This window comes from Schistocerca americana, chromosome 7, assembly GCF_021461395.2.
Source record: "Schistocerca americana isolate TAMUIC-IGC-003095 chromosome 7, iqSchAmer2.1, whole genome shotgun sequence".
NCBI classification, from domain to species: domain Eukaryota; kingdom Metazoa; phylum Arthropoda; class Insecta; order Orthoptera; family Acrididae; genus Schistocerca; species Schistocerca americana.
In genome coordinates this window covers 143,616,060-143,634,671 of record NC_060125.1, presented here as the reverse complement: position 1 = coordinate 143,634,671, position 18,612 = coordinate 143,616,060, and the positions used below count along the sequence as shown (strand labels likewise).

The 18,612-nt window shown below is 40.7% G+C and overlaps 1 protein-coding gene across 9 annotated transcripts in view; it reads left to right on the top strand.

The window, feature by feature from the left end:
* The window catches only part of LOC124621900 (cleavage and polyadenylation specificity factor subunit 6), a 180,384-nt gene that overhangs the window by 48,017 nt on the left and 113,755 nt on the right, over positions 1-18,612 (top strand). For all 9 annotated transcript variants that reach the window (XM_047147391.1, XM_047147389.1, XM_047147388.1 and 6 more), the window contains one exon: positions 123-350. In XM_047147391.1, the coding sequence (XP_047003347.1) occupies positions 123-350 (228 nt within the window). The remainder of the gene's footprint in view (positions 1-122; positions 351-18,612) is intronic.

The following is an 18,612-nucleotide window of genomic DNA, read 5'->3' as shown; positions in this document are numbered from 1 at the left end:
CTTTATGTATGTATATGTTTGTGCAAGCTCATTTGCTCACGGGAATGAATGGAGTTGAGAAAGACTTATCTAAAGTTGCTTGTGTTCTCTTTTTATTCAAATATTGTTTCCTTCTCTTACAGTGGACTACTGACCAAGACATTACAGATGCCATTTTGGGCATTGGAGTTACAGATTTTGTTGAAGTGAAGTTTTTTGAAAATCGCGCAAATGGCCAATCTAAGGGCTTTTGCGTTGTGACACTAGGCTCAGAAGCAAGCATGAGGATGTGTATGGAAAGACTTCCGAAGAAAGAGTTGCACGGTCAGTGCCCAGTTGTGACATTTCCAACTAAGGCAGCACTTAATCAGGTAATGTTGGGTGCATGTAAAGCTGGAAAATTTGAACTTTGTAACTAACTTTCAATAATTATAGTCTTTGATCACAGAATTTACTGCATTTTTTAACACGTTCGCTGCGGCTGACGCTTATAAGCGTTTCCGCGATCAACACGCCAGAGCGGCTGACGCTCATAAGCGTTTCCGCGATCAACATGCCAGAGCGGCTGACGCTCATAAGCGTTGCCGCGATCAGCAAGCCAGTGCGGGTAACACTTATAAGCGGTGCGCTCGCTAGCTGAGTTCTCACTAGGGGAGGTCGCCAACTGGGACACGCCGATTTCGTCCGAATTGTTTCTAGAAAGAGGTGGGACTCCACATAACGTGCCCGAAATATTTCGCCTGAGTTGGCCATAGGAAAGGAGAACATGCTCTCGAAAGTTGTTCCGATAGCACTATAGGAGGCTATACCCTATTTAGCGCTCTGTTCGTCGTTATTGGCGTAGAGTAATGGTCAAGCGCATTGCTCACGAAACAGGCGACTTGGATCAATCCCAGGTCCGTCCTGATTTTTTTTTCTCATTTTTATTTTACTTCGTATCTTCAGAGTGTTCGGTTATTTACGGTAGATGTATATTTCTATCGTCAAGTCAAAAATCTAATTAAAAGATTACAAAGTGCCCCTGAATAACTCCAACAACAGCGAGAGGTATCATCAAGAGAAGATGCAATTAAAATACATTCGACCGTGCTGCATCAATTCAGTGCTCTTGTGGACACCCCTATGATCTAGTACGCTTGGTTTGCATCCAAACTATTAGAGGAAACACCTTAGTTTTAAAACTTGAATTAAGTGTGCTTTCCAATGAAGCGTGTTGCAGAGAAATGTAACTGCTCAAACAATGCCTTCATAAAATGTGCCTAGAGTGAAACATATATGTTTCACATGTTTCTATGATATGTCACCATAAAAATGGCAAAACTTCTACTGTCGTAATGAATAAAAAGTAGCGCACGTAATCACAAGAATCTTTAAAATCTTTATTTTCATTAAAACTTTCGCCTAGTTATATAAATATACTACTTGAATGTATTTAAATTCTACGGTAAATAGTTGCAAAATCTGACGAAACCAAGGAAAATAAGAATGAAAACAATTGAAAAAAATTAGGAAGCACCTGGGATTGATTCCAGGTCGACTGTTTCGTGAGCAATGCGCTTGACCATTACGCTACGCCGTCAACATGTTCGCTGCGGCTGACGCATATAAGCGGCGCGTTCACTAGCAGAGTTCTCAGTTTAGTTTGTTCGGCTGTGCACTCGTGTTAGTTCAAGTAACCAACGACATATCACGTAACGTGTTCCTGTCTGCAGTTGTGTGTTTTCGTTTTTTGTCGTCTGTGTTGTGCATTGTTTGCAATGGCGGCGAATGAACCGACACCGGGGCCTTCGAACGCGAAAAAGTGTAGGAAGAGTGACCAATATACTGACCATGAGTTACTACGTGTGTTAGAAGATAGTGATGTAGAGTTCAGAGAGGACGAACCAGATGAGGGTGACTGGCATTTGGAGACTGCAGAAACAGACCACAGTGATGACAGTGTGGAAGCAGAACTGTCCAGTATGTTTCGTGACAGTTCGGAATCGGACGATACGGGCGACGATGATGAGGAAATCGCCGACGATAAAGAACCAGCGCTCGCAGAGGTAAGCAAACCAGGTGTTACGTGGCATGAAGAACCACATGGGATGCAGTATCACCCGTTTACGAAAGCAGAATGTTTGCTGATGAAGCCTGCTGGCAATACGCCAATGGATTTCTTTAGGCTACTGGTTACAGATGACATACTGCAGCTCATAGTTGACGAAACAAATGATAACGCACGGAATATATTTGCGAGCGCAAATACACAAGAGGGCTCTAGAATTAGTAATTGGAAACCCGTAAGTATAGAAGAAATACTTGTCTTCCTGGGGATTTCATTACATATGGGTAATGTCAAATGTGCCCGACTACAAGACTACTGGAAGAGGGATCCGCTGTTCGAAAATAAAGGAATAACGATGAGTATGAGCAGAGACAGATATTTGCTTATCTTACGCGCATTGCATTTTGCAAAAAATCCAGAGTCAGGCGAACCGAAACCAAATGATCGACTGTATAAGATACGCCCTATATTGAATTATTTCAACAACAAAATGTGTAATGTGTATTATCCAGGTAGGGATCTCTCTTTAGATGAATCAATGATTCTTTGGAGGGGACGATTGTCATTTAGACAATACATAAAAAACAAAAGAAATAAGTATGGCATCAAATTGTACATGCTAAATAACCCAGACGGCTTCATCAATAAATGCGCTGTGTACACGGGGATGCGTGGTGATATGGGGGGAAAAGGGCATGCTGAAAAGATAGTATTGCATTTGTTAGAAGAGAAGGTGAATGTTGGCCATCACATTTACATGGACAATTTTTACAACAGCTTTGCCTTAGCTAAAACCCTGTTGAATGCAAAAACACATTGCACCGGGACACTAAGGGTAAATAGGAAAAATACCCCTAAAGACGTGGTATGCGCCAAGCTGGGGAAAGGGGACACCATAGCACGATATTCGGACAGGGTAATGATCGGCAAATGGAAGGATAGACGAGAGGTCTCCTATATTTCCACAGAATACCCCAATACAATGGAACGTGTGCAGAATGCACGCCAGCAAATAGTCGCGAAACCACTGCCAATTATCAGATATAATAGTTGTATGTCTGGGACCGATAGGCAGGACCAGATGTTGTCTTATTATTTATGTGAACGAAAGACAATCCGCTGGCCAAAGAAACTATTCTTCCATGTAGTTGACATGCTAATGTTCAATGCACATTACCTATATAATAAATACTCAGGGCATAATATGACTTTGTATGATTATAGAATACAAATAATAAAGGGACTACTTCCACCAATGGACGTTACAAAAGGTGTGCGTAACAAATGTAAAGACACACATGTTGTGCAAAAGCGGGACGCAACGGAAGGGACGAAGCAAGTTATGCGGAAGCGATGTAAAACGTGCGCGGCACGGGGCAAGCGTACGGATACACCATACGTGTGTATAACGTGTCCAAACCAACCTGGATTCTGTTTGAACTGCTGCACAATTACACATCCATAATGTAATGGGACGTCGTATCTACAGAGGAAGATCTGTTTGTGTTTGATTTGTAAAGTGTTTGTTTTATTTGATAGCCATGTAAATATAGTTACATTGGTTGCTCAGAATATGATGTTTCTGTACAGTACCGTATGTGGACTTATTTGTGGTTTGCTATAAAAACATCACCTCTACACCTTGAAAACTTATTTGTTACTAGCTGCAGTGCCCGGCGTTGCCCGGGTGTGTATTCATTCCTGTCTTATTTTAGTCCATCTGCTTCTTCTCTCTCTGTCCATCGCCTCCTGTTCTATCGCTATCTATTTTCCATTCATCTCAGTTCCGTTTTCACACAGGTCAATCTTCATGACATAATATTTCCTGTACTATGTGTCCCACAAGAATATAATTTTCCATGTTCCCCGGGAAGAATATTAGGAAACTGCAAAATGAGGTGCGAATGGAGTTGGTATTACAGACGTAATACATTACAACCACATGCATAGTGGGACGGATTTTCGTGCGTTTCATAGTTTTGACGTCATATCTCCTGTACTACGTGTCATACTATGATATAATTTCAAAGCTACATTTAGTGGTATATATGCATATCCTCTGCAAAATTCTTCGCGAATAGCTTTAGTAGTAATGACATAATAAATAGAAATCACAAACCTGATGTTGCGGTTATTCAAGAACAGAATTGTTTATGACGTCATATCTCCTGAACTATATATCGTAAGTAGTTTTTGCTACCATAGCAAATGATTCATTACCTTAGAGAAGATTTGTACCAAATTTGATTGAAATCGGTGTACTAGTTTAGGAGCAGATGTGGAATATCGTCACATGATGCGGCCGTTTTTGACGAATTACATTGTTCATGACGTCATATCTCCTGACGTATGTGTCGTATGTGGTTCTTACCCCTACAGTGATAGTTTTCCGATAATAGGAATATGTGTACCACGTTTCGTTGAAATCGGTCCAGTAGGAGGAGATGTGGAACATACATACATACACATACAGTCATTTTTATAATATGTATATATTTGTGATTGGGTTTCCATAGCACCACATTGCAGACGAGTCCTGTTTCTTTTTCTTCGTTTTATAAATCTTTTGGTGTTTTCCGACTAATTCTTTTTCAATGGAGTGGATTTGTCACTTGTGTGAATTGCATTTTCTGTCCAGTTAGCAATACAATAAATAAATAAGGGGCTTTGTTAGAATTGTTTGCAATAAATGCATGTAACGCTTATAAGCGACAGACAGCAGGCAGCATTTATCACATGATCGGCATGCAGCTAAAGTGTACTTGTATTTCTATATCTAGCACCTCTTCCGCAGACGTTATATTCGTTGCCAATATTACGTTCGTGCACAACATGAATTTGTCGCAAAACTAGACATTAGTCTTGCGATCAAAATTTAGGCGTGTTCATAATTTGTATTCAGCCAGGTATGGATTACGAAATATAAATTCCAGCAGTATCTTATTATAACTTGAAACTGCTGACTTCCCTTGCAGAACAAAGTTTTATTCATCCATAAGAATTATGAAAAGATACAGTGGCGAGCTAAGTCGGTAACTATGTAAAGTTATTTCCTCGAAATAAAAATCATAGAAGGCCGTGCGGCTGCAAAGAGAAGTGATTGCAGCGCTCCTGGCAGCTAGCCCCGAACTGTTTTGACTGAGTGGAACGCTGCGCCTCTGGTAGCCAGCGTACGAACTCCAAACGAATCAGCTGGCGGCATCTAGTTTATTCGCCACAAACTTACAGGTTTCGCAGGGCTATGATTTCAGCTCTCAGCGCACGTGCGCTTACAAGCGTCCGCCTCGCGCGTTAGCGGCTCGCACGGGCGACCGCAGCGAACGTGTTAAAGAAGACTCATACAGAATGTGCATTTAATAATAAGTGAAAGCATTATTCCATGATGAGAAATTATCATGAACAACATGTACATATGATACAAAAAAATTGTAGGAGAAAATAATTGTATTAATAGAATTGGACACTGGTGTGTAATACTTAAGGATGAAAGTAAAATTCACATGATGTGTCACTACCAAGTAACAATGCTTGATGAAACTTGGACCGTACATGGAAAAAACTATACATGATACAGTGAAAAGTTACTCTTATTCAATGGCAATAATTACGCGGGAATCACCATGATTCATGATGCTCCCACAGACAATATAAAAGGTGGACTGTGTTGTGTGTGATTGCCATGCACAGCAGCGCATGCTCTCCAATGTGCTCCCCTGCTGGCCACAAAGTTGATAAGGAGTTCTTGTGGTAGGGTGCTCCAGCCCTCCTCCAACTCTGTTAACAACTGCAGGATGGTTGTTTTTGCATGTGGATGTGCAGCAATATGTATCCCCAATGCATCCCATATGTGCTCTTGGTGGGGTTAAGTTTGGGGAACGAACAGGCCAGTCGATTGGCAGAATATTGTCTCAGTCCAGGAGCTGCTCCATCTTATGCAGTTTGATACAAGGAGCTGCTCCATCTTATGCAGTTTGATGCGCTTCTGCAGTATCATCCATAAAAATGTAGTCAGGGCTGGATGTATCCTTGAAGGGATGCGCATGGGGAAAAAGTACAGTGTCACAATTAATGTTGACCAGTTTGTATTGCGGCACAACCACAAGCACCAGCAATTATCAAGCAGTTGTTACGTGCACTGATGGAGGAATGGAATGCCCTACCACAAGAACTTCTCAGCAGTCTTAGGGCCAGCACGGGAGCATGTTGCAGAGCATGCATTGTCCTCCATGGTGATATCAAAGCATATTAAGAACCATGGCTGGCCTCCTGTAATGTCCAGGGGACCACCGTGAATTACTATGACTTAACCATAATTGTTTTCTTTGAATAAATGTCATTTCTGCTCATTTCATTGTGCATTTCTTTCTGTTATCTTCTGTACTACTGTGGAATTTAGATTTTACATTTTTCACTATTCTATGCCATAAATTTGTAGCTCCTGTGAAAAATCAGTAAGATCAATGCTAAAAATTTCCTGATTTTATGTTTCTTCCTAGAAGATTTATTGTGTGTTCTTAGTTGATGTCTCATTTGATTTCTTGTTTTCTTCCTATTGATACTTCATGTAACTGAACGAATTTAAGTGGCACAAAAAACAGATGGTTCGTACCACGGTTGGTGATGTAGTTAAGAGAATATTTTAGGACATTATGGAGAGGGGCAACACAAGGGAGGAAAACCTGATAAACCAACAATTGACATTACCAGCACAACTTGCAACATTTAGCTCCACCGCATAATTGTGATAAAACTATTGCTGGGTTGTGGCCGCAGTGGAAAACAACATGAAGTTTGCCAAATTGAGCCAAAATGTGAGTCTCGTCTCTCTTCATGTATTTGCAATGTACTGTATTCGGCAACAGTATCGATTGTCAACCTGTTAAATTCAAACACTGAGTGTCAAAGAAGATGCTTGGTCAGGATCCAGGACACGTCGGCCCTTTCGAATAGTAACCTCTTATTGGCTGGCAACTTGTTCTGTCACCCAACTACAAGTGTAGCCACCACAGCACAGCATACGAACACATCTAATAAGTTAACAGACCTTAGCCTACAAAACTTTCAAAATTTCTGAATTATAAACAGGCACATAAGCTATAAATCAAAGTTGAAGCGAGAGTTTCGTTCTCCTCCTCATAGGTAACAATTTTACCAACACGCATAATGTCAGCTCACACAACCAAATCGCTATTCCATAAACAAACAAAGAAATTTCAAAAATCCACAGCATATAATAGAACTGTTACAAAGAAAAAGGGGATTTTGCCACTAGAAATACTGTAGAGTACACCAATGAAAAAACAAGCACTTTTGCTTATGATCTATGAGGTAATTGAGCCTTTTCCCAACACACTGCTGACACAAATTATACCTTAAAACACACAGTTTTGAAGATTATTTCGTTTTATATTCACCTTGAAAATAGCAAAAATTTATAGCCTACATGGTAAAATAAACTGAAAACTGTGCAATACTGTGAAAACTGCTGGGTTTCAGCATCTTGAATGTCTGTTTTCTACCTGTTGCCAATAGCTGTACAGCATGGGGACATCACTTTAATGCAGTGGCTTCTAGCAGATAAAGTGATAAACAGCAAGCTGATATGGTGCGCTGCCAATACTGCAGAATGCTCCACTTCAACTACTCAGCACAATGAACAAGGAAAAATTTGCAAACAATACACTAGAGATCACTGCGCTCGTAGCTCATATTACCAGAGTATGCTGCACCGTCTTGGCTACAGGATGACCCCCCTTTTGCATTAGATTTCCATATTTCAAAGTTTTCATTTAATTCACCATATTTGTCAATTTTTGCTTTTTTTCTGGGTGAGCGCAGAGGAAAGACCTTTCAACAATGTGTGTTTTGATTGAAGCATGTCAGAAAATAACTCAATTGCCTTGTACCCAGATACCAATTTAATTTTTTTGATGAATTTTGCTTGCTATTATGTATCTGTGATTTTTTAAGAACTGATGAAATTCATAAAACAAATAATTATACAAGCATCGTATTGTACATTTAATTTTCTTCACTTACACAGATTTTATACTGTGTATTGGAGAGAGTTAAGATTTTAAATCACATATGCCAATTACATATGTTTTTTGCGTGTATTCTGGGCTTTTAATGTTTTCCCCAATTCAGCAGTTTCCTCACTTTGGTGTTTTTTAATTCTTTTCCTCATTTTTGTGTTTTTTAAGTCTGGACCGCATGAAAATGTAAAATGGGATTTCTCTGTCATGTGAAAGTTATTTCCATCCTTTAGTTTTGCACACAAGTGTATGAAATGTGTCATAAAATTTCTGCCAAAATTGGCAGTGTAGAATTAATATGTGAGGAGGTTTGTTCAAAAAATAATGGCAATTTTGGCAATTTTTGTTTTGTGGAAAGAATTTTCTTTGTGTATAGCAGTGTTTGTAATGAGCCAAGGTCATGTGGTGGCCACAGTGAGTTGCCACAGCTTATGCAATTGATTGAGCTTACGGAGGACAAAACAGTGAGCTGAAGGTCCACAGTGGCTCCTAAAGAAATAATCACTTGTCCGTTTTCAGCAACACCAGTGTGAAATTTTATTAATGAAAACGATGTATATACTTTAGCATTACTCGCTGTTGTAAATTTAGCAGTATTACTATGTCCTTTAATCAACATACAGTAAAACCCTCTTTATACAGTTTTCAGCAGACTGTCCTAAAAAAAAGTACAATACAGGAAAGTGTTAAATACAGGTATGCACAGGAAACAAAACGAGTTGTAGATTTTGTGCCTATTGTTCTTTGTTTACGAAGACTGCGAGCTTTAGTGTTTTAACCAATTTTGTGTGTACCATAATCCTATAATGATTATCAATAAGTCGTGCCATGTTAGAACACAAATCTTTTTCATGTTGTTTCACAAAAGACTTTTGCTTCTTGTGCTTAATTACACCGTTGGACATGATCAGAAAAAAAAGAGGAAATGGCCATTCATGCATGTTAGCACTTAGCCACTGCCTTCGTGATAATCAGTTAAGGCAGTGGCTGTGTGCTGCCACACACAAATGTGTGCATGAGTGTCCCTCTTTGTTCCTATCGTGTCCAATACTTTAAATAAAACACAGAAGCAAAAGTTTTTAGTGAAACCACATTAAAAATATGTTTGTGTTCTAATGTGAGACTTCTTATTGTTGATCACTATAAAATCACGGTAAATAAAATGTATAACATTGGTTAAAAGTTGGCTGTCTTCAAAAACAGAGAGCAACAGACATGAAATCTGTAGCTTGTTGCTGAAAGGAGGTCACTCTGTTCAGGGCTGTCCTGGATGAGGAGGAGGGTGGAAATTGTCGTCATGTTATGGACCATCTTCAGGAATGTTTAGGTCTGACATCAGGTTGTACCAACAGAAGACTCTGTACCTAGTATGACTTACTGTATTTCATGTGGAAGTAACAGTGATTTGTGAAAGCCTATTATAAAAATGATCATCTTCAAAAGAGATGTTTATTTGTATAAATGACTGAAAATAAATTTAAGCTGTGGTAATATAACACAGTGAGTGAAAGGAAAGTTGCCGCTAGAGTCACTATCATCAGATCATGATTATCATTAAGGCAGTGACTCTGCGTACTTCCCTACCCTTTCAACTATGAACCTATAGTATAGGCGGCCGTGACCCAACACGCAGGCAGTGAAAGTACTGCTTATCATGCTGATGCTATGTTACATGATCAATAACTTTGCTTACAATCTGCTTTTGCTGCTTTGTTCCGAGGCTGACTTTGAGCTGGAATATGATGCAATTTTTGCAGAAATCTGTAAGAAAATCAATGTTAAAGCTCATGATAATGTCAAAGAAAACTTAAAATGAGGGAAACATTAAAGATGGGAAAACATTGTCTTGAGAAAATAGTACTTCTGTAGGGACTGACAAAAATGAATGTGAAAAGTGGGAAAACGTAAAATGAGGGACTGTAAAAAACCGGGCTTTACTGTACATTTGTATCGCAAGAACTTAATTTATAACTATGTCTTTAGTGAATATACAATGGTTTATCAACAGGAACTGATGTACTAGCAGAGGCAGAAAATAATCACACAGTTTCAGGCATTATCAGTCTTTTATGCAATAACATCTCAAGGAGGGAAACTTTCCAGAGCAATAACTCCTAGACTATTATTTTTAGCTACAGGAACAATAGCTGAAGTTATCCAGTTCTGACCACCATGAGCATCAGTAAACGTCAGTGCAAAGTCAAACTTACACATGAAGAAGGGCAGAGCTGGCAAATAACTGTTGGTTGCAGAGGTAGATATGGCAATATTATACTCAATTTCCACAACATACATTTGTTAGCAGATGATGGGACACCACCTTACTCATGAACATGTCAGCAAGGAATATTTGTGGCTGAGTAAATCATGACTGTGTGGTTACTTAATATGATGGTAATCAAGAAATGTTTTTCTCTTTGTTAAGTACACAGGTTAGAAAAGTTCCTCTAGAGAGAGACACACACAACCAACCGCTCTCGCTTAATAGTACTCTGTCTCAGAACTCTGTGGCCTTATGCCTGACATGCACATAGGGATAGTAATGTGCACCTCATTGTGGCAGCAACAGCACCTTGCCATGGGTTACGCAATCAAACTGCTACATATTCTAGGGCTAATGGTTAGTTAAGGGTACTCCACAGATTAGAAACTGTAGTGGCCCAGGATGCATCACTCCCTATTATAGAAACAGTGTTTCGTTGCTACCCTTATTTTTATTTGATGGTAACAATACATTCTACTGTCACCAGCGTACATTTTGCAGAATGTCCAAGAAGACAAGGCACTGATATTAGTGCTCAAAGGGAAGCATAATACAATAAGTCTTCCCCAGTTCCATTTGCGAGTGGAATACAAAATAAAATGACTAGTAGTGGTATATGATTCCCTCAACCATACACCGTATGGTGAGTTGTAGAGTATGTATGTAGATGTAGATTACACACTAGCATACAAAGTTTTATTGATTACAAAATGAAATTTCATTTGAACAGCATGTCTTGCAAACACAGAAACAGTGTTTCTATTTGAGTGTTGAGTGTTAAGGTCTCCTGCAGTAGACAAAATGTTACTATCTCTTTTACCAGTCACTGAAGACATCCTGTTTGCACGTTACTATATAATTAACCACAGTCATTATTTACTCATTTGCCTAGATGCCGCACTGATAATGTTAAGAGTGTATATAGGTGACATCCAACCATCTAAAGTTGTGATATGGATATTGTCACATCTACTGCTACTTACCAACAGTTATTTGCTGGTCCTTCCATTCTTTGTGTAGTGTTAAGTTTGACTCTGCATTGATGTTGATTGATGTTCATGGTGGTCAGAATTGAGTAATTTTAGCCGTGGTTTGTATTGATAAAAAGAAAGCTCGAGGAATTACTGCACTGGAAAATTTCCCTACTCAAGATGCTATTGTCTACAAGACTTCAATCTTGTTGAAGACTGTGGACATACTCTGCCTCCGCTAGTGCATCAGTTGCTGTTGCACCCTCAGTGAGCTGTCAACTCTCTGGTAACATTGTGCTTTGCCACCATGGGGCCCCAACCTTTTCAGCACCTCTTCTCTTTCCGTGCTGCATGTCTATTCTCTTGCTATTCTTTTCCCCTCCCTTGGGGAACATGACAGGGATATTTTCGGAAATGCATTCTGAAGTTTGTTAGCCTGACATCGGAACACTCCTTCATCTGTTTTTTCATTCTTTCTTCATTCTGCATTTGGTTTCTTTTTGTTTCTTCTTACTCCCTGTGCTCTCCTGAAGGCCGGCTCAAGTGTTTGATGCTTAACAGATGACTGTGTAACACGTAATTCCCAGTCTTGGGTCAACAGGTAGGGTTTACATATACCCCCTGGTATAGGCCAGGCCCAGGGAGGGGTCCCTCTGTCAGGGGTTTGGTAGTTGTGCCCTAAGGTGTGAACAGTCACCTTCTGAGTTGGACCCCGGTTGGAAGGAGCATGCTATTGGAGACGCCGACAGTTAAAGGGGCCTCTTTTTCCTTCAATGAGTCAGTTGCCATCTCAGTCTTATGTCTACTGAACATAACCGGTCCCCTGAGGCTAGAGATTCAACGCCTCTCTCAGCTGCACCTTGGCTCTTCGTGATGCCACGTACCGAAGGACGTCAGTCTTTTGCTGCAATTAATCCATTTATTATTCAGAAAGGTGTTGATGCAGTTGCAATCCCCTGTGATATCCTACTCTTGCTTACGTAATGGGACCACAATCAACTCATCCTCATCTGTATTAAAACTGGAGCACACAAATTCCTTCCAGACTCCACACACTCTTTCTACATTGCCAAGCTTCCCTGTAGTCTCGAATGATCTGTTCTCTCTGACACGTACATGAGTGACCATTTCCTGTGCGCTGTCCGTTTGCTGACCCACCTGCTTGTTGGAGCTTTACTCCTCTCTGGTGACCTTCGACAAATAACATTTCCCTAGTTGTGATGACCAGTTAGAGTATCTTAAGAATGTTAATCTTATCTCTGCATACCGTTCCATACCTCGCAATTCATCTTGACCGTGCCATGTTCCGGTCCCCTGGTGGACTGTGGTGTCCTGCAATGTGATTTGTGTGCAGAAATGTGCTATCTGTGTTTTTAACCAGCATCGTATAATGGTGAACTGTATTCATTATAAACAGTAGTGCACACTGTGTCGTTGCATTCTTTGGGAAAGCAAAAAAGCTAGTTGGATTTCCTTTACTAGTTCTTGTAACAGTTACATTCCCTCTTCTTTCGAGTAGGTTAACCTCTGTCAACTCTCTGGGACCAAGATCCATTCCCTGATTCCTGGCCTTGCTGTAGCAGATGATGTCATTGTGAACCTTATTGCTATCTCCAGCACCTTGGGCCGCTATTTTACAGAGATTTAAAGCTCCACTCACAGTCACCTTACCTTCCACCCACGGAAATGAGTGGAGGAGGATTGGGTGATATCCATCTCCTCTCAGAATCATGAATGCTACAATGCCGCCTTTACTGTGAGGGAACTAGACTGTGCTCTCATTTGATCTTCCACCCCAGGGACAAATGATATTCACATTCATATGTTGCAGTACCTTTTTCCTTTGTATGTACAATTGCTTTTTGGCAGATGGGATGTTTCCCAAACGCTAGTGTGAAGCCACTGTCATACCCATACCCATACCCATACCTATACCTTAGCCTCGTACAAACAACTAGCTTTTAGCTACAGCCACATTTCTCTCACCAGCTGTGATTGATTGCAAAGTGATCGAAAGTATGACTCATGGCTGGCTGGTATGTTGGCTTGAGTCACACAATTTTCTAACCACTCCACAATACGAGTTTAGAGTGCACCGTTCTGCAGTTAACCATCTCGTCACTTTGTCAACCCATGTCATCAATGGTTTTCGGGGAAATGCCAGACTGTGACCATGTTTTTTGATTTGCTGGAGGACTTGTATCCTCCATACTTTATACATGTGAGACTTCCTAGGCCACCTGCTCCATTGGACACCTTTGTTGAGGAGAACGGGGTGCCTCAAGGCTCCATTTTGAGCATTGTCCTCTTTGCTATTGCTATTAACAGTACTATGGCCTGTCCACTGCCAGGCATCTCCGGCTCCCTTTTCAGTGATGACTTACTTGAACTGTTGCAGTTCTCCACAGAAAGTGGCAACTTTAGCGATGTCACGGTTGTCTTAACTTGTGGAGCTTCACTGACAAAACCGTTTGTATGAATTTCTCGCAGCGCAATGGGTATCTTGCACCATCTCTACATCTTGGGCCTGTTGCTCTTCAGTTTGCAGCAACTATGAAATTCCTGAGGTCCACGCTTGATAGAAAACATACTTGGTCCTTCTATGTGTGCCCAGTCCCTCAACGTGCTATGTGTTCTAAGCGGTATTTCCTGACAGCAGGCCGGCCGGTGTGGCCGTGCGGTTCTAGGCGCTTCAGTCTGGAACTGCGTGACCGCTACGGTCGCAGGTTCGAATCCTGCCTGGGGCATGGATGTGTGTGATGTCCTTAGGTTAGTTAGGTGTAAGTAGTTCTAAGTTCTAGGGGACTGATGACCTCAGATGTAAAGTCCCATAGTGCTCAGAGCCATTTGAACCAACCTGAGAGCAGATCTGACTACCCTCACGTTTATACTGACCCATTGTCTCTTCAAAACTAGACTATGGGTGTTTCATTCATTCATCTGCAAGTCTGTCCATCTTACTCTGTCTTAACACAATCCTCCAGCATAAGATACTTTTGGCCATTGGCGCCTTATACACTTGCTCGGTTGAAAGTCTCTACATAGAAGCTGCCAAACTATCACTATCATACTGGTGTTATGTCCTCCTCAGTGGATAATCATGACGTTTGTCATCCATGCCCAGCGACCCATCCTGTGCCTTCTTTTTCTATGACTCACTAGACTGCCAGTATGGGGTGCGCCCTTCTTCTCTATTACCTCCCGAAGTTTACTCTTGGCTACTGCTCTGGCAGCTTAACTTCATACTACCTGCCACATTCCAATGTGTGAAAACCCTTCACCTCCTTGGCTTCATGTGGTGACCAGTGTTCTTCTTGATAGCTTCTTTGTGTACACTGATGCCTCTAAAACTGATTTTCATGTTGGGTGTGTCTTTGTCATTGGCACCGACCATTTTTGGTATTGGCTTCGTCCGTGGCCCTCTCATTGCAAGGAGATTGTTTTAGCTAGTTTGCGTATTGGGCACTGTCTTTTTAGCCGCCATTTTCTGGTTGAATGCCTTTTTTTAATCACTTATCTTCCATTGTATGTTTGCCGTCTGCATTATTGGCTGTTTTAGCGAATGGCGTGCGGGCTGTCAACTACATTTTACTTTGTATCCATCATAGCAGTATGGTGAAAGACGTAATCTTCGGTTTGGGACTGCCAGTCTCTCTACGGCCTATCTTGCTTTTAACTTATTTTACTAGTTAGTGTTCCAAGGTTTGACGTGGACACTTATAACCTCAGTTGTTTTTTATTCTTTTCTCTCCTTCATTTCTTGTAAAATTACTGTCCCCAGAATCCAGCAGAGTAGCCATTCTGTTGTGGGTAGGAGGGGGGGGGGGGGAGGTGTGGTGTCATCAAGTACCTGCATGGAGGTAGCTCACTGACACACTGTTGGTGCCTGAACCGTAAACTCCTGTGTGCCATGGAATTTGTGTCCTTCATGGCTAGGGCACGAGGATTCTGGGCAAAAGTTTAATGACCGGGTAACTGTGGCTGGGCGGTGCCTGTGGATAGAACCCTTGTTTAGAGTGGATGGCACCATGGCGAAAAACTCGCACATGAAGTGACTTAAACTTTTTCTGCTGGTCGCCACAAGAGCCTAGCAGTCTGTACTGAAGTTTAGACGTTCCACCTCGTATCCCTTTGCAGTGTTATACCCAGGTATTTAAACGCCACAGCTATGTCGAGCAGAACACTACCAATGCTGTATCCAAACATTACAGTTTTGATCTTCCTACTGTCCTCATTAACTTAAATTTTTCCACTTTAGGGCTAGCCGTCATTTGTCACACCAACTAGAAATTTTATCTAAATCATCTTGTATCTTCCTACAGCCACTCAGCTTCGACACCTTACTGTACACCACGACATAATCAGCAAACAACCCCAGATTGCTGCTCGTCTTGTCTGCCAAATCATTTATGTGTATAAAGAACAACAGTGGTCCTATCACACTTCCCTGGGGCATTCCTGACGACACCCTTGTGTTTGATGGACACTTGCCATTGAGGACAATGTACTGGGTTCTATTATTTAAGAACTCTTCGAGCCACTCAGATATCTGACAACATATTCCATATGCCAGTACCTTCATTAACAGCCCGCAATGGGGCAGCGAGTCAAATGCTTTCTGGAAATCCAGAAATATGGAAGCTGCCTGTTGCTCTTCATCCTTAGTTCGCAGCATATCGTGAGAAACGGCAAGCTGAGTTTCGCAAGAGTGATGTTTGTGGACATATGCTTCTCAGTCTCAACAGCATTTATTATATTCGAACTGAGAATATGTTCAAGGATTCTGCAGCAAACCAAAGTTGAAGATATCGGTATGTAATTTTGCAGGTCCGTTCTTTTACCCTTCTTATATATTGGTGTCACCTGTGCTTTTTTTGCTGTTGCTTGGGACTCTGTGCTGGGCAAGAGATCCACGATAAATGCAAACCAGGTAAGTGGCCAGTGCCGTAAAGTACCTTTAAAAATTGGACTAGGATTCCATCCGGACTTGGTGATTTATTTGCTTTTAAATCTCTCAGTTGTTTCTCTACGCCCGGGATGTTTGTTACTGTGTCGTCTGTAGGAGAGTCTATCTGATGGTCAAATGACAATATGTTTGTATCATTTTCGTGTGTGAACAATTTCTTGGATGTGGAATTTAAAACTTTGGCTTTTGTTTTGCTGTCTTCAACTGCCACACCACACTGGTTGACAAGGGACTGAATAGGAGCTTTAGTCCCTCTTAGCACTTTTACATAAGACCAGAATTTTCTCAGGTTCTGTACCAGATCTTTTGCTAAGATATGGTGGTGATAGCTGCTGTATGCTTCGCGCATAGATCATTTTACAGATGCACGCATCTCCACTAACCTCCGCTTGTCGTAATTTGTGTGTTCCCTAGTGAACAGAGATTTCAACAGCCTCTGCTTCCTCAGCATCCACCGAATTTTGTTATTAAACCATGGTAGGTCTATTCCATTCTCTATCCACTTACAAGGCATGTAACTCTCCATACCCCGATTTACAGTGTGCTTAAACGTCACCCGTAATTCCTCTACATCCATCTTACTGGAACTAATTGATGCTGGTCCACTGTCGAAGTGCGATGCAAATAACTGCTTATCTGCTCTATCTAGCAGAAACTCTCTTAGTCTTCTTGACTGGTTTATTAACTATCATAATAAAAGTTGCTATAATGATATCATGATTGCTTATCCCAGTTACTATACTGACATTGTCAGTAAGGTCTAAGATATTTCCATTGCGTGTGGGCTGCCGAGCTAGCAGCTCAAGGCAGTTTTCAGTAAATGTGTTCGGAAGTATTTTGCACCCCACAATGAACCCTTAGACATCCCCATCTATACTTGGTAGGTTAAAGTCCCCTCCAACTAGTATTGCATGATCTGGGTATTTTCACACTTTTGACTGTAGACTTTGTTTGAAAGACTGTACAACTGCCACAGCAGAATCGGGTGGCCTTGTAAAAACATGCAACAATTAACTTTGTTTCACCTCCACGTGTTTCACGCGACCGAATGTCTTCTCTGTCACACTCAACTTTGACCTCAGAAGAGACAGAATTTTTGTCAACTGCAATGAACACTTCCTTCCTATGGCCTCTAATCTCTTTTCAGTATACGTTCAGCGACTCACTAAATATCTTGGAGCTTCCCACTTTGGGTTTCAGCAGACTTTTGGTTCCAAGAATAATTTGAACATGAGAACTTTCTTGGAAGCCAGTCAATTCTGGAACTTTACTACGCATACTTCAACAGTTTACTGATAAAATCATGACAGTGGAAGTGTCTTTATTCTGAACGCCATTTGACTTCCCTTACTTCAGTAAAAGTACAGTTGAACAGGCCGGGAGAGTTACTCATGATGTAAACCTCTAGCTGCATTCTGATTGATGGAACAGAAGGCTTAAATTAATTAGAATTCTGAGCTTCTCTTTTGTAATGCCGTATTTTGTCGAAGGAGACTACTATTGCTTTGTTCTTAGCTAAAGGATAGGCAATTTTTCAGATGCTTTTCCTCTTTGAGTCAATACAAGAAGTGCTTTTTGAGTGTCATGTTTGTCGTCACCACTACTCAAGCACTTTGTATCCAAAGATAATGACATCATTTGCTTTGTGTCATTTAGTCACATATCTTTTTTAATATACCACTTTCATGATTGTCTCGTCCTGATCTGAGTGTAAACAGTGTAATTTACCGTATAAGCTCAGTTATGAGAGACATTTTTTCTCCACAATCGTCAGTCAAAAATGGAGGATTATAGTATGTTCACAAATTAAACTGTTGCTGCTGAGGCCATCATTTTTACATTGTTTAATAAATTGATATTGGAATTTTTTACATTTACAAATGGTTTTGGCTATATTGAGGTCACACGCAGATTTGTTTTGAAGAATGAGGAAGGATATACAAACATTTATGGTGCTTTTTAGGTAAAGGTAATATTGAAAGGTGAAAATCTAGTCCTTCAAAAAACGTTTTTTGATCCTGAATGCAAGTCAGTATTATATTTGGTTATGAGGACTATTGATTTACCAGTTAGGCTGCAAATAAGAAATTCAGCTGGTGTTCACATATTAGAATACTTGGTGAAAATATTACCACCTTTTAATCACCTTTAGAACATGATCGTGACATTCACATAAAGCATGAAAGAAAATTAATTCAGAATTAAGTGTCTAAAAATGAAATAAATCATATTAAACTGACTGTAGTTGGACAGATAAAAAATGTACTCACAGAGTGCTGGCAGAAGAACACAAGTATAAAAGGTATTATGTACGGAAGCTATTGGAGCCATTGTGAAAGAAAGGTTGAAGG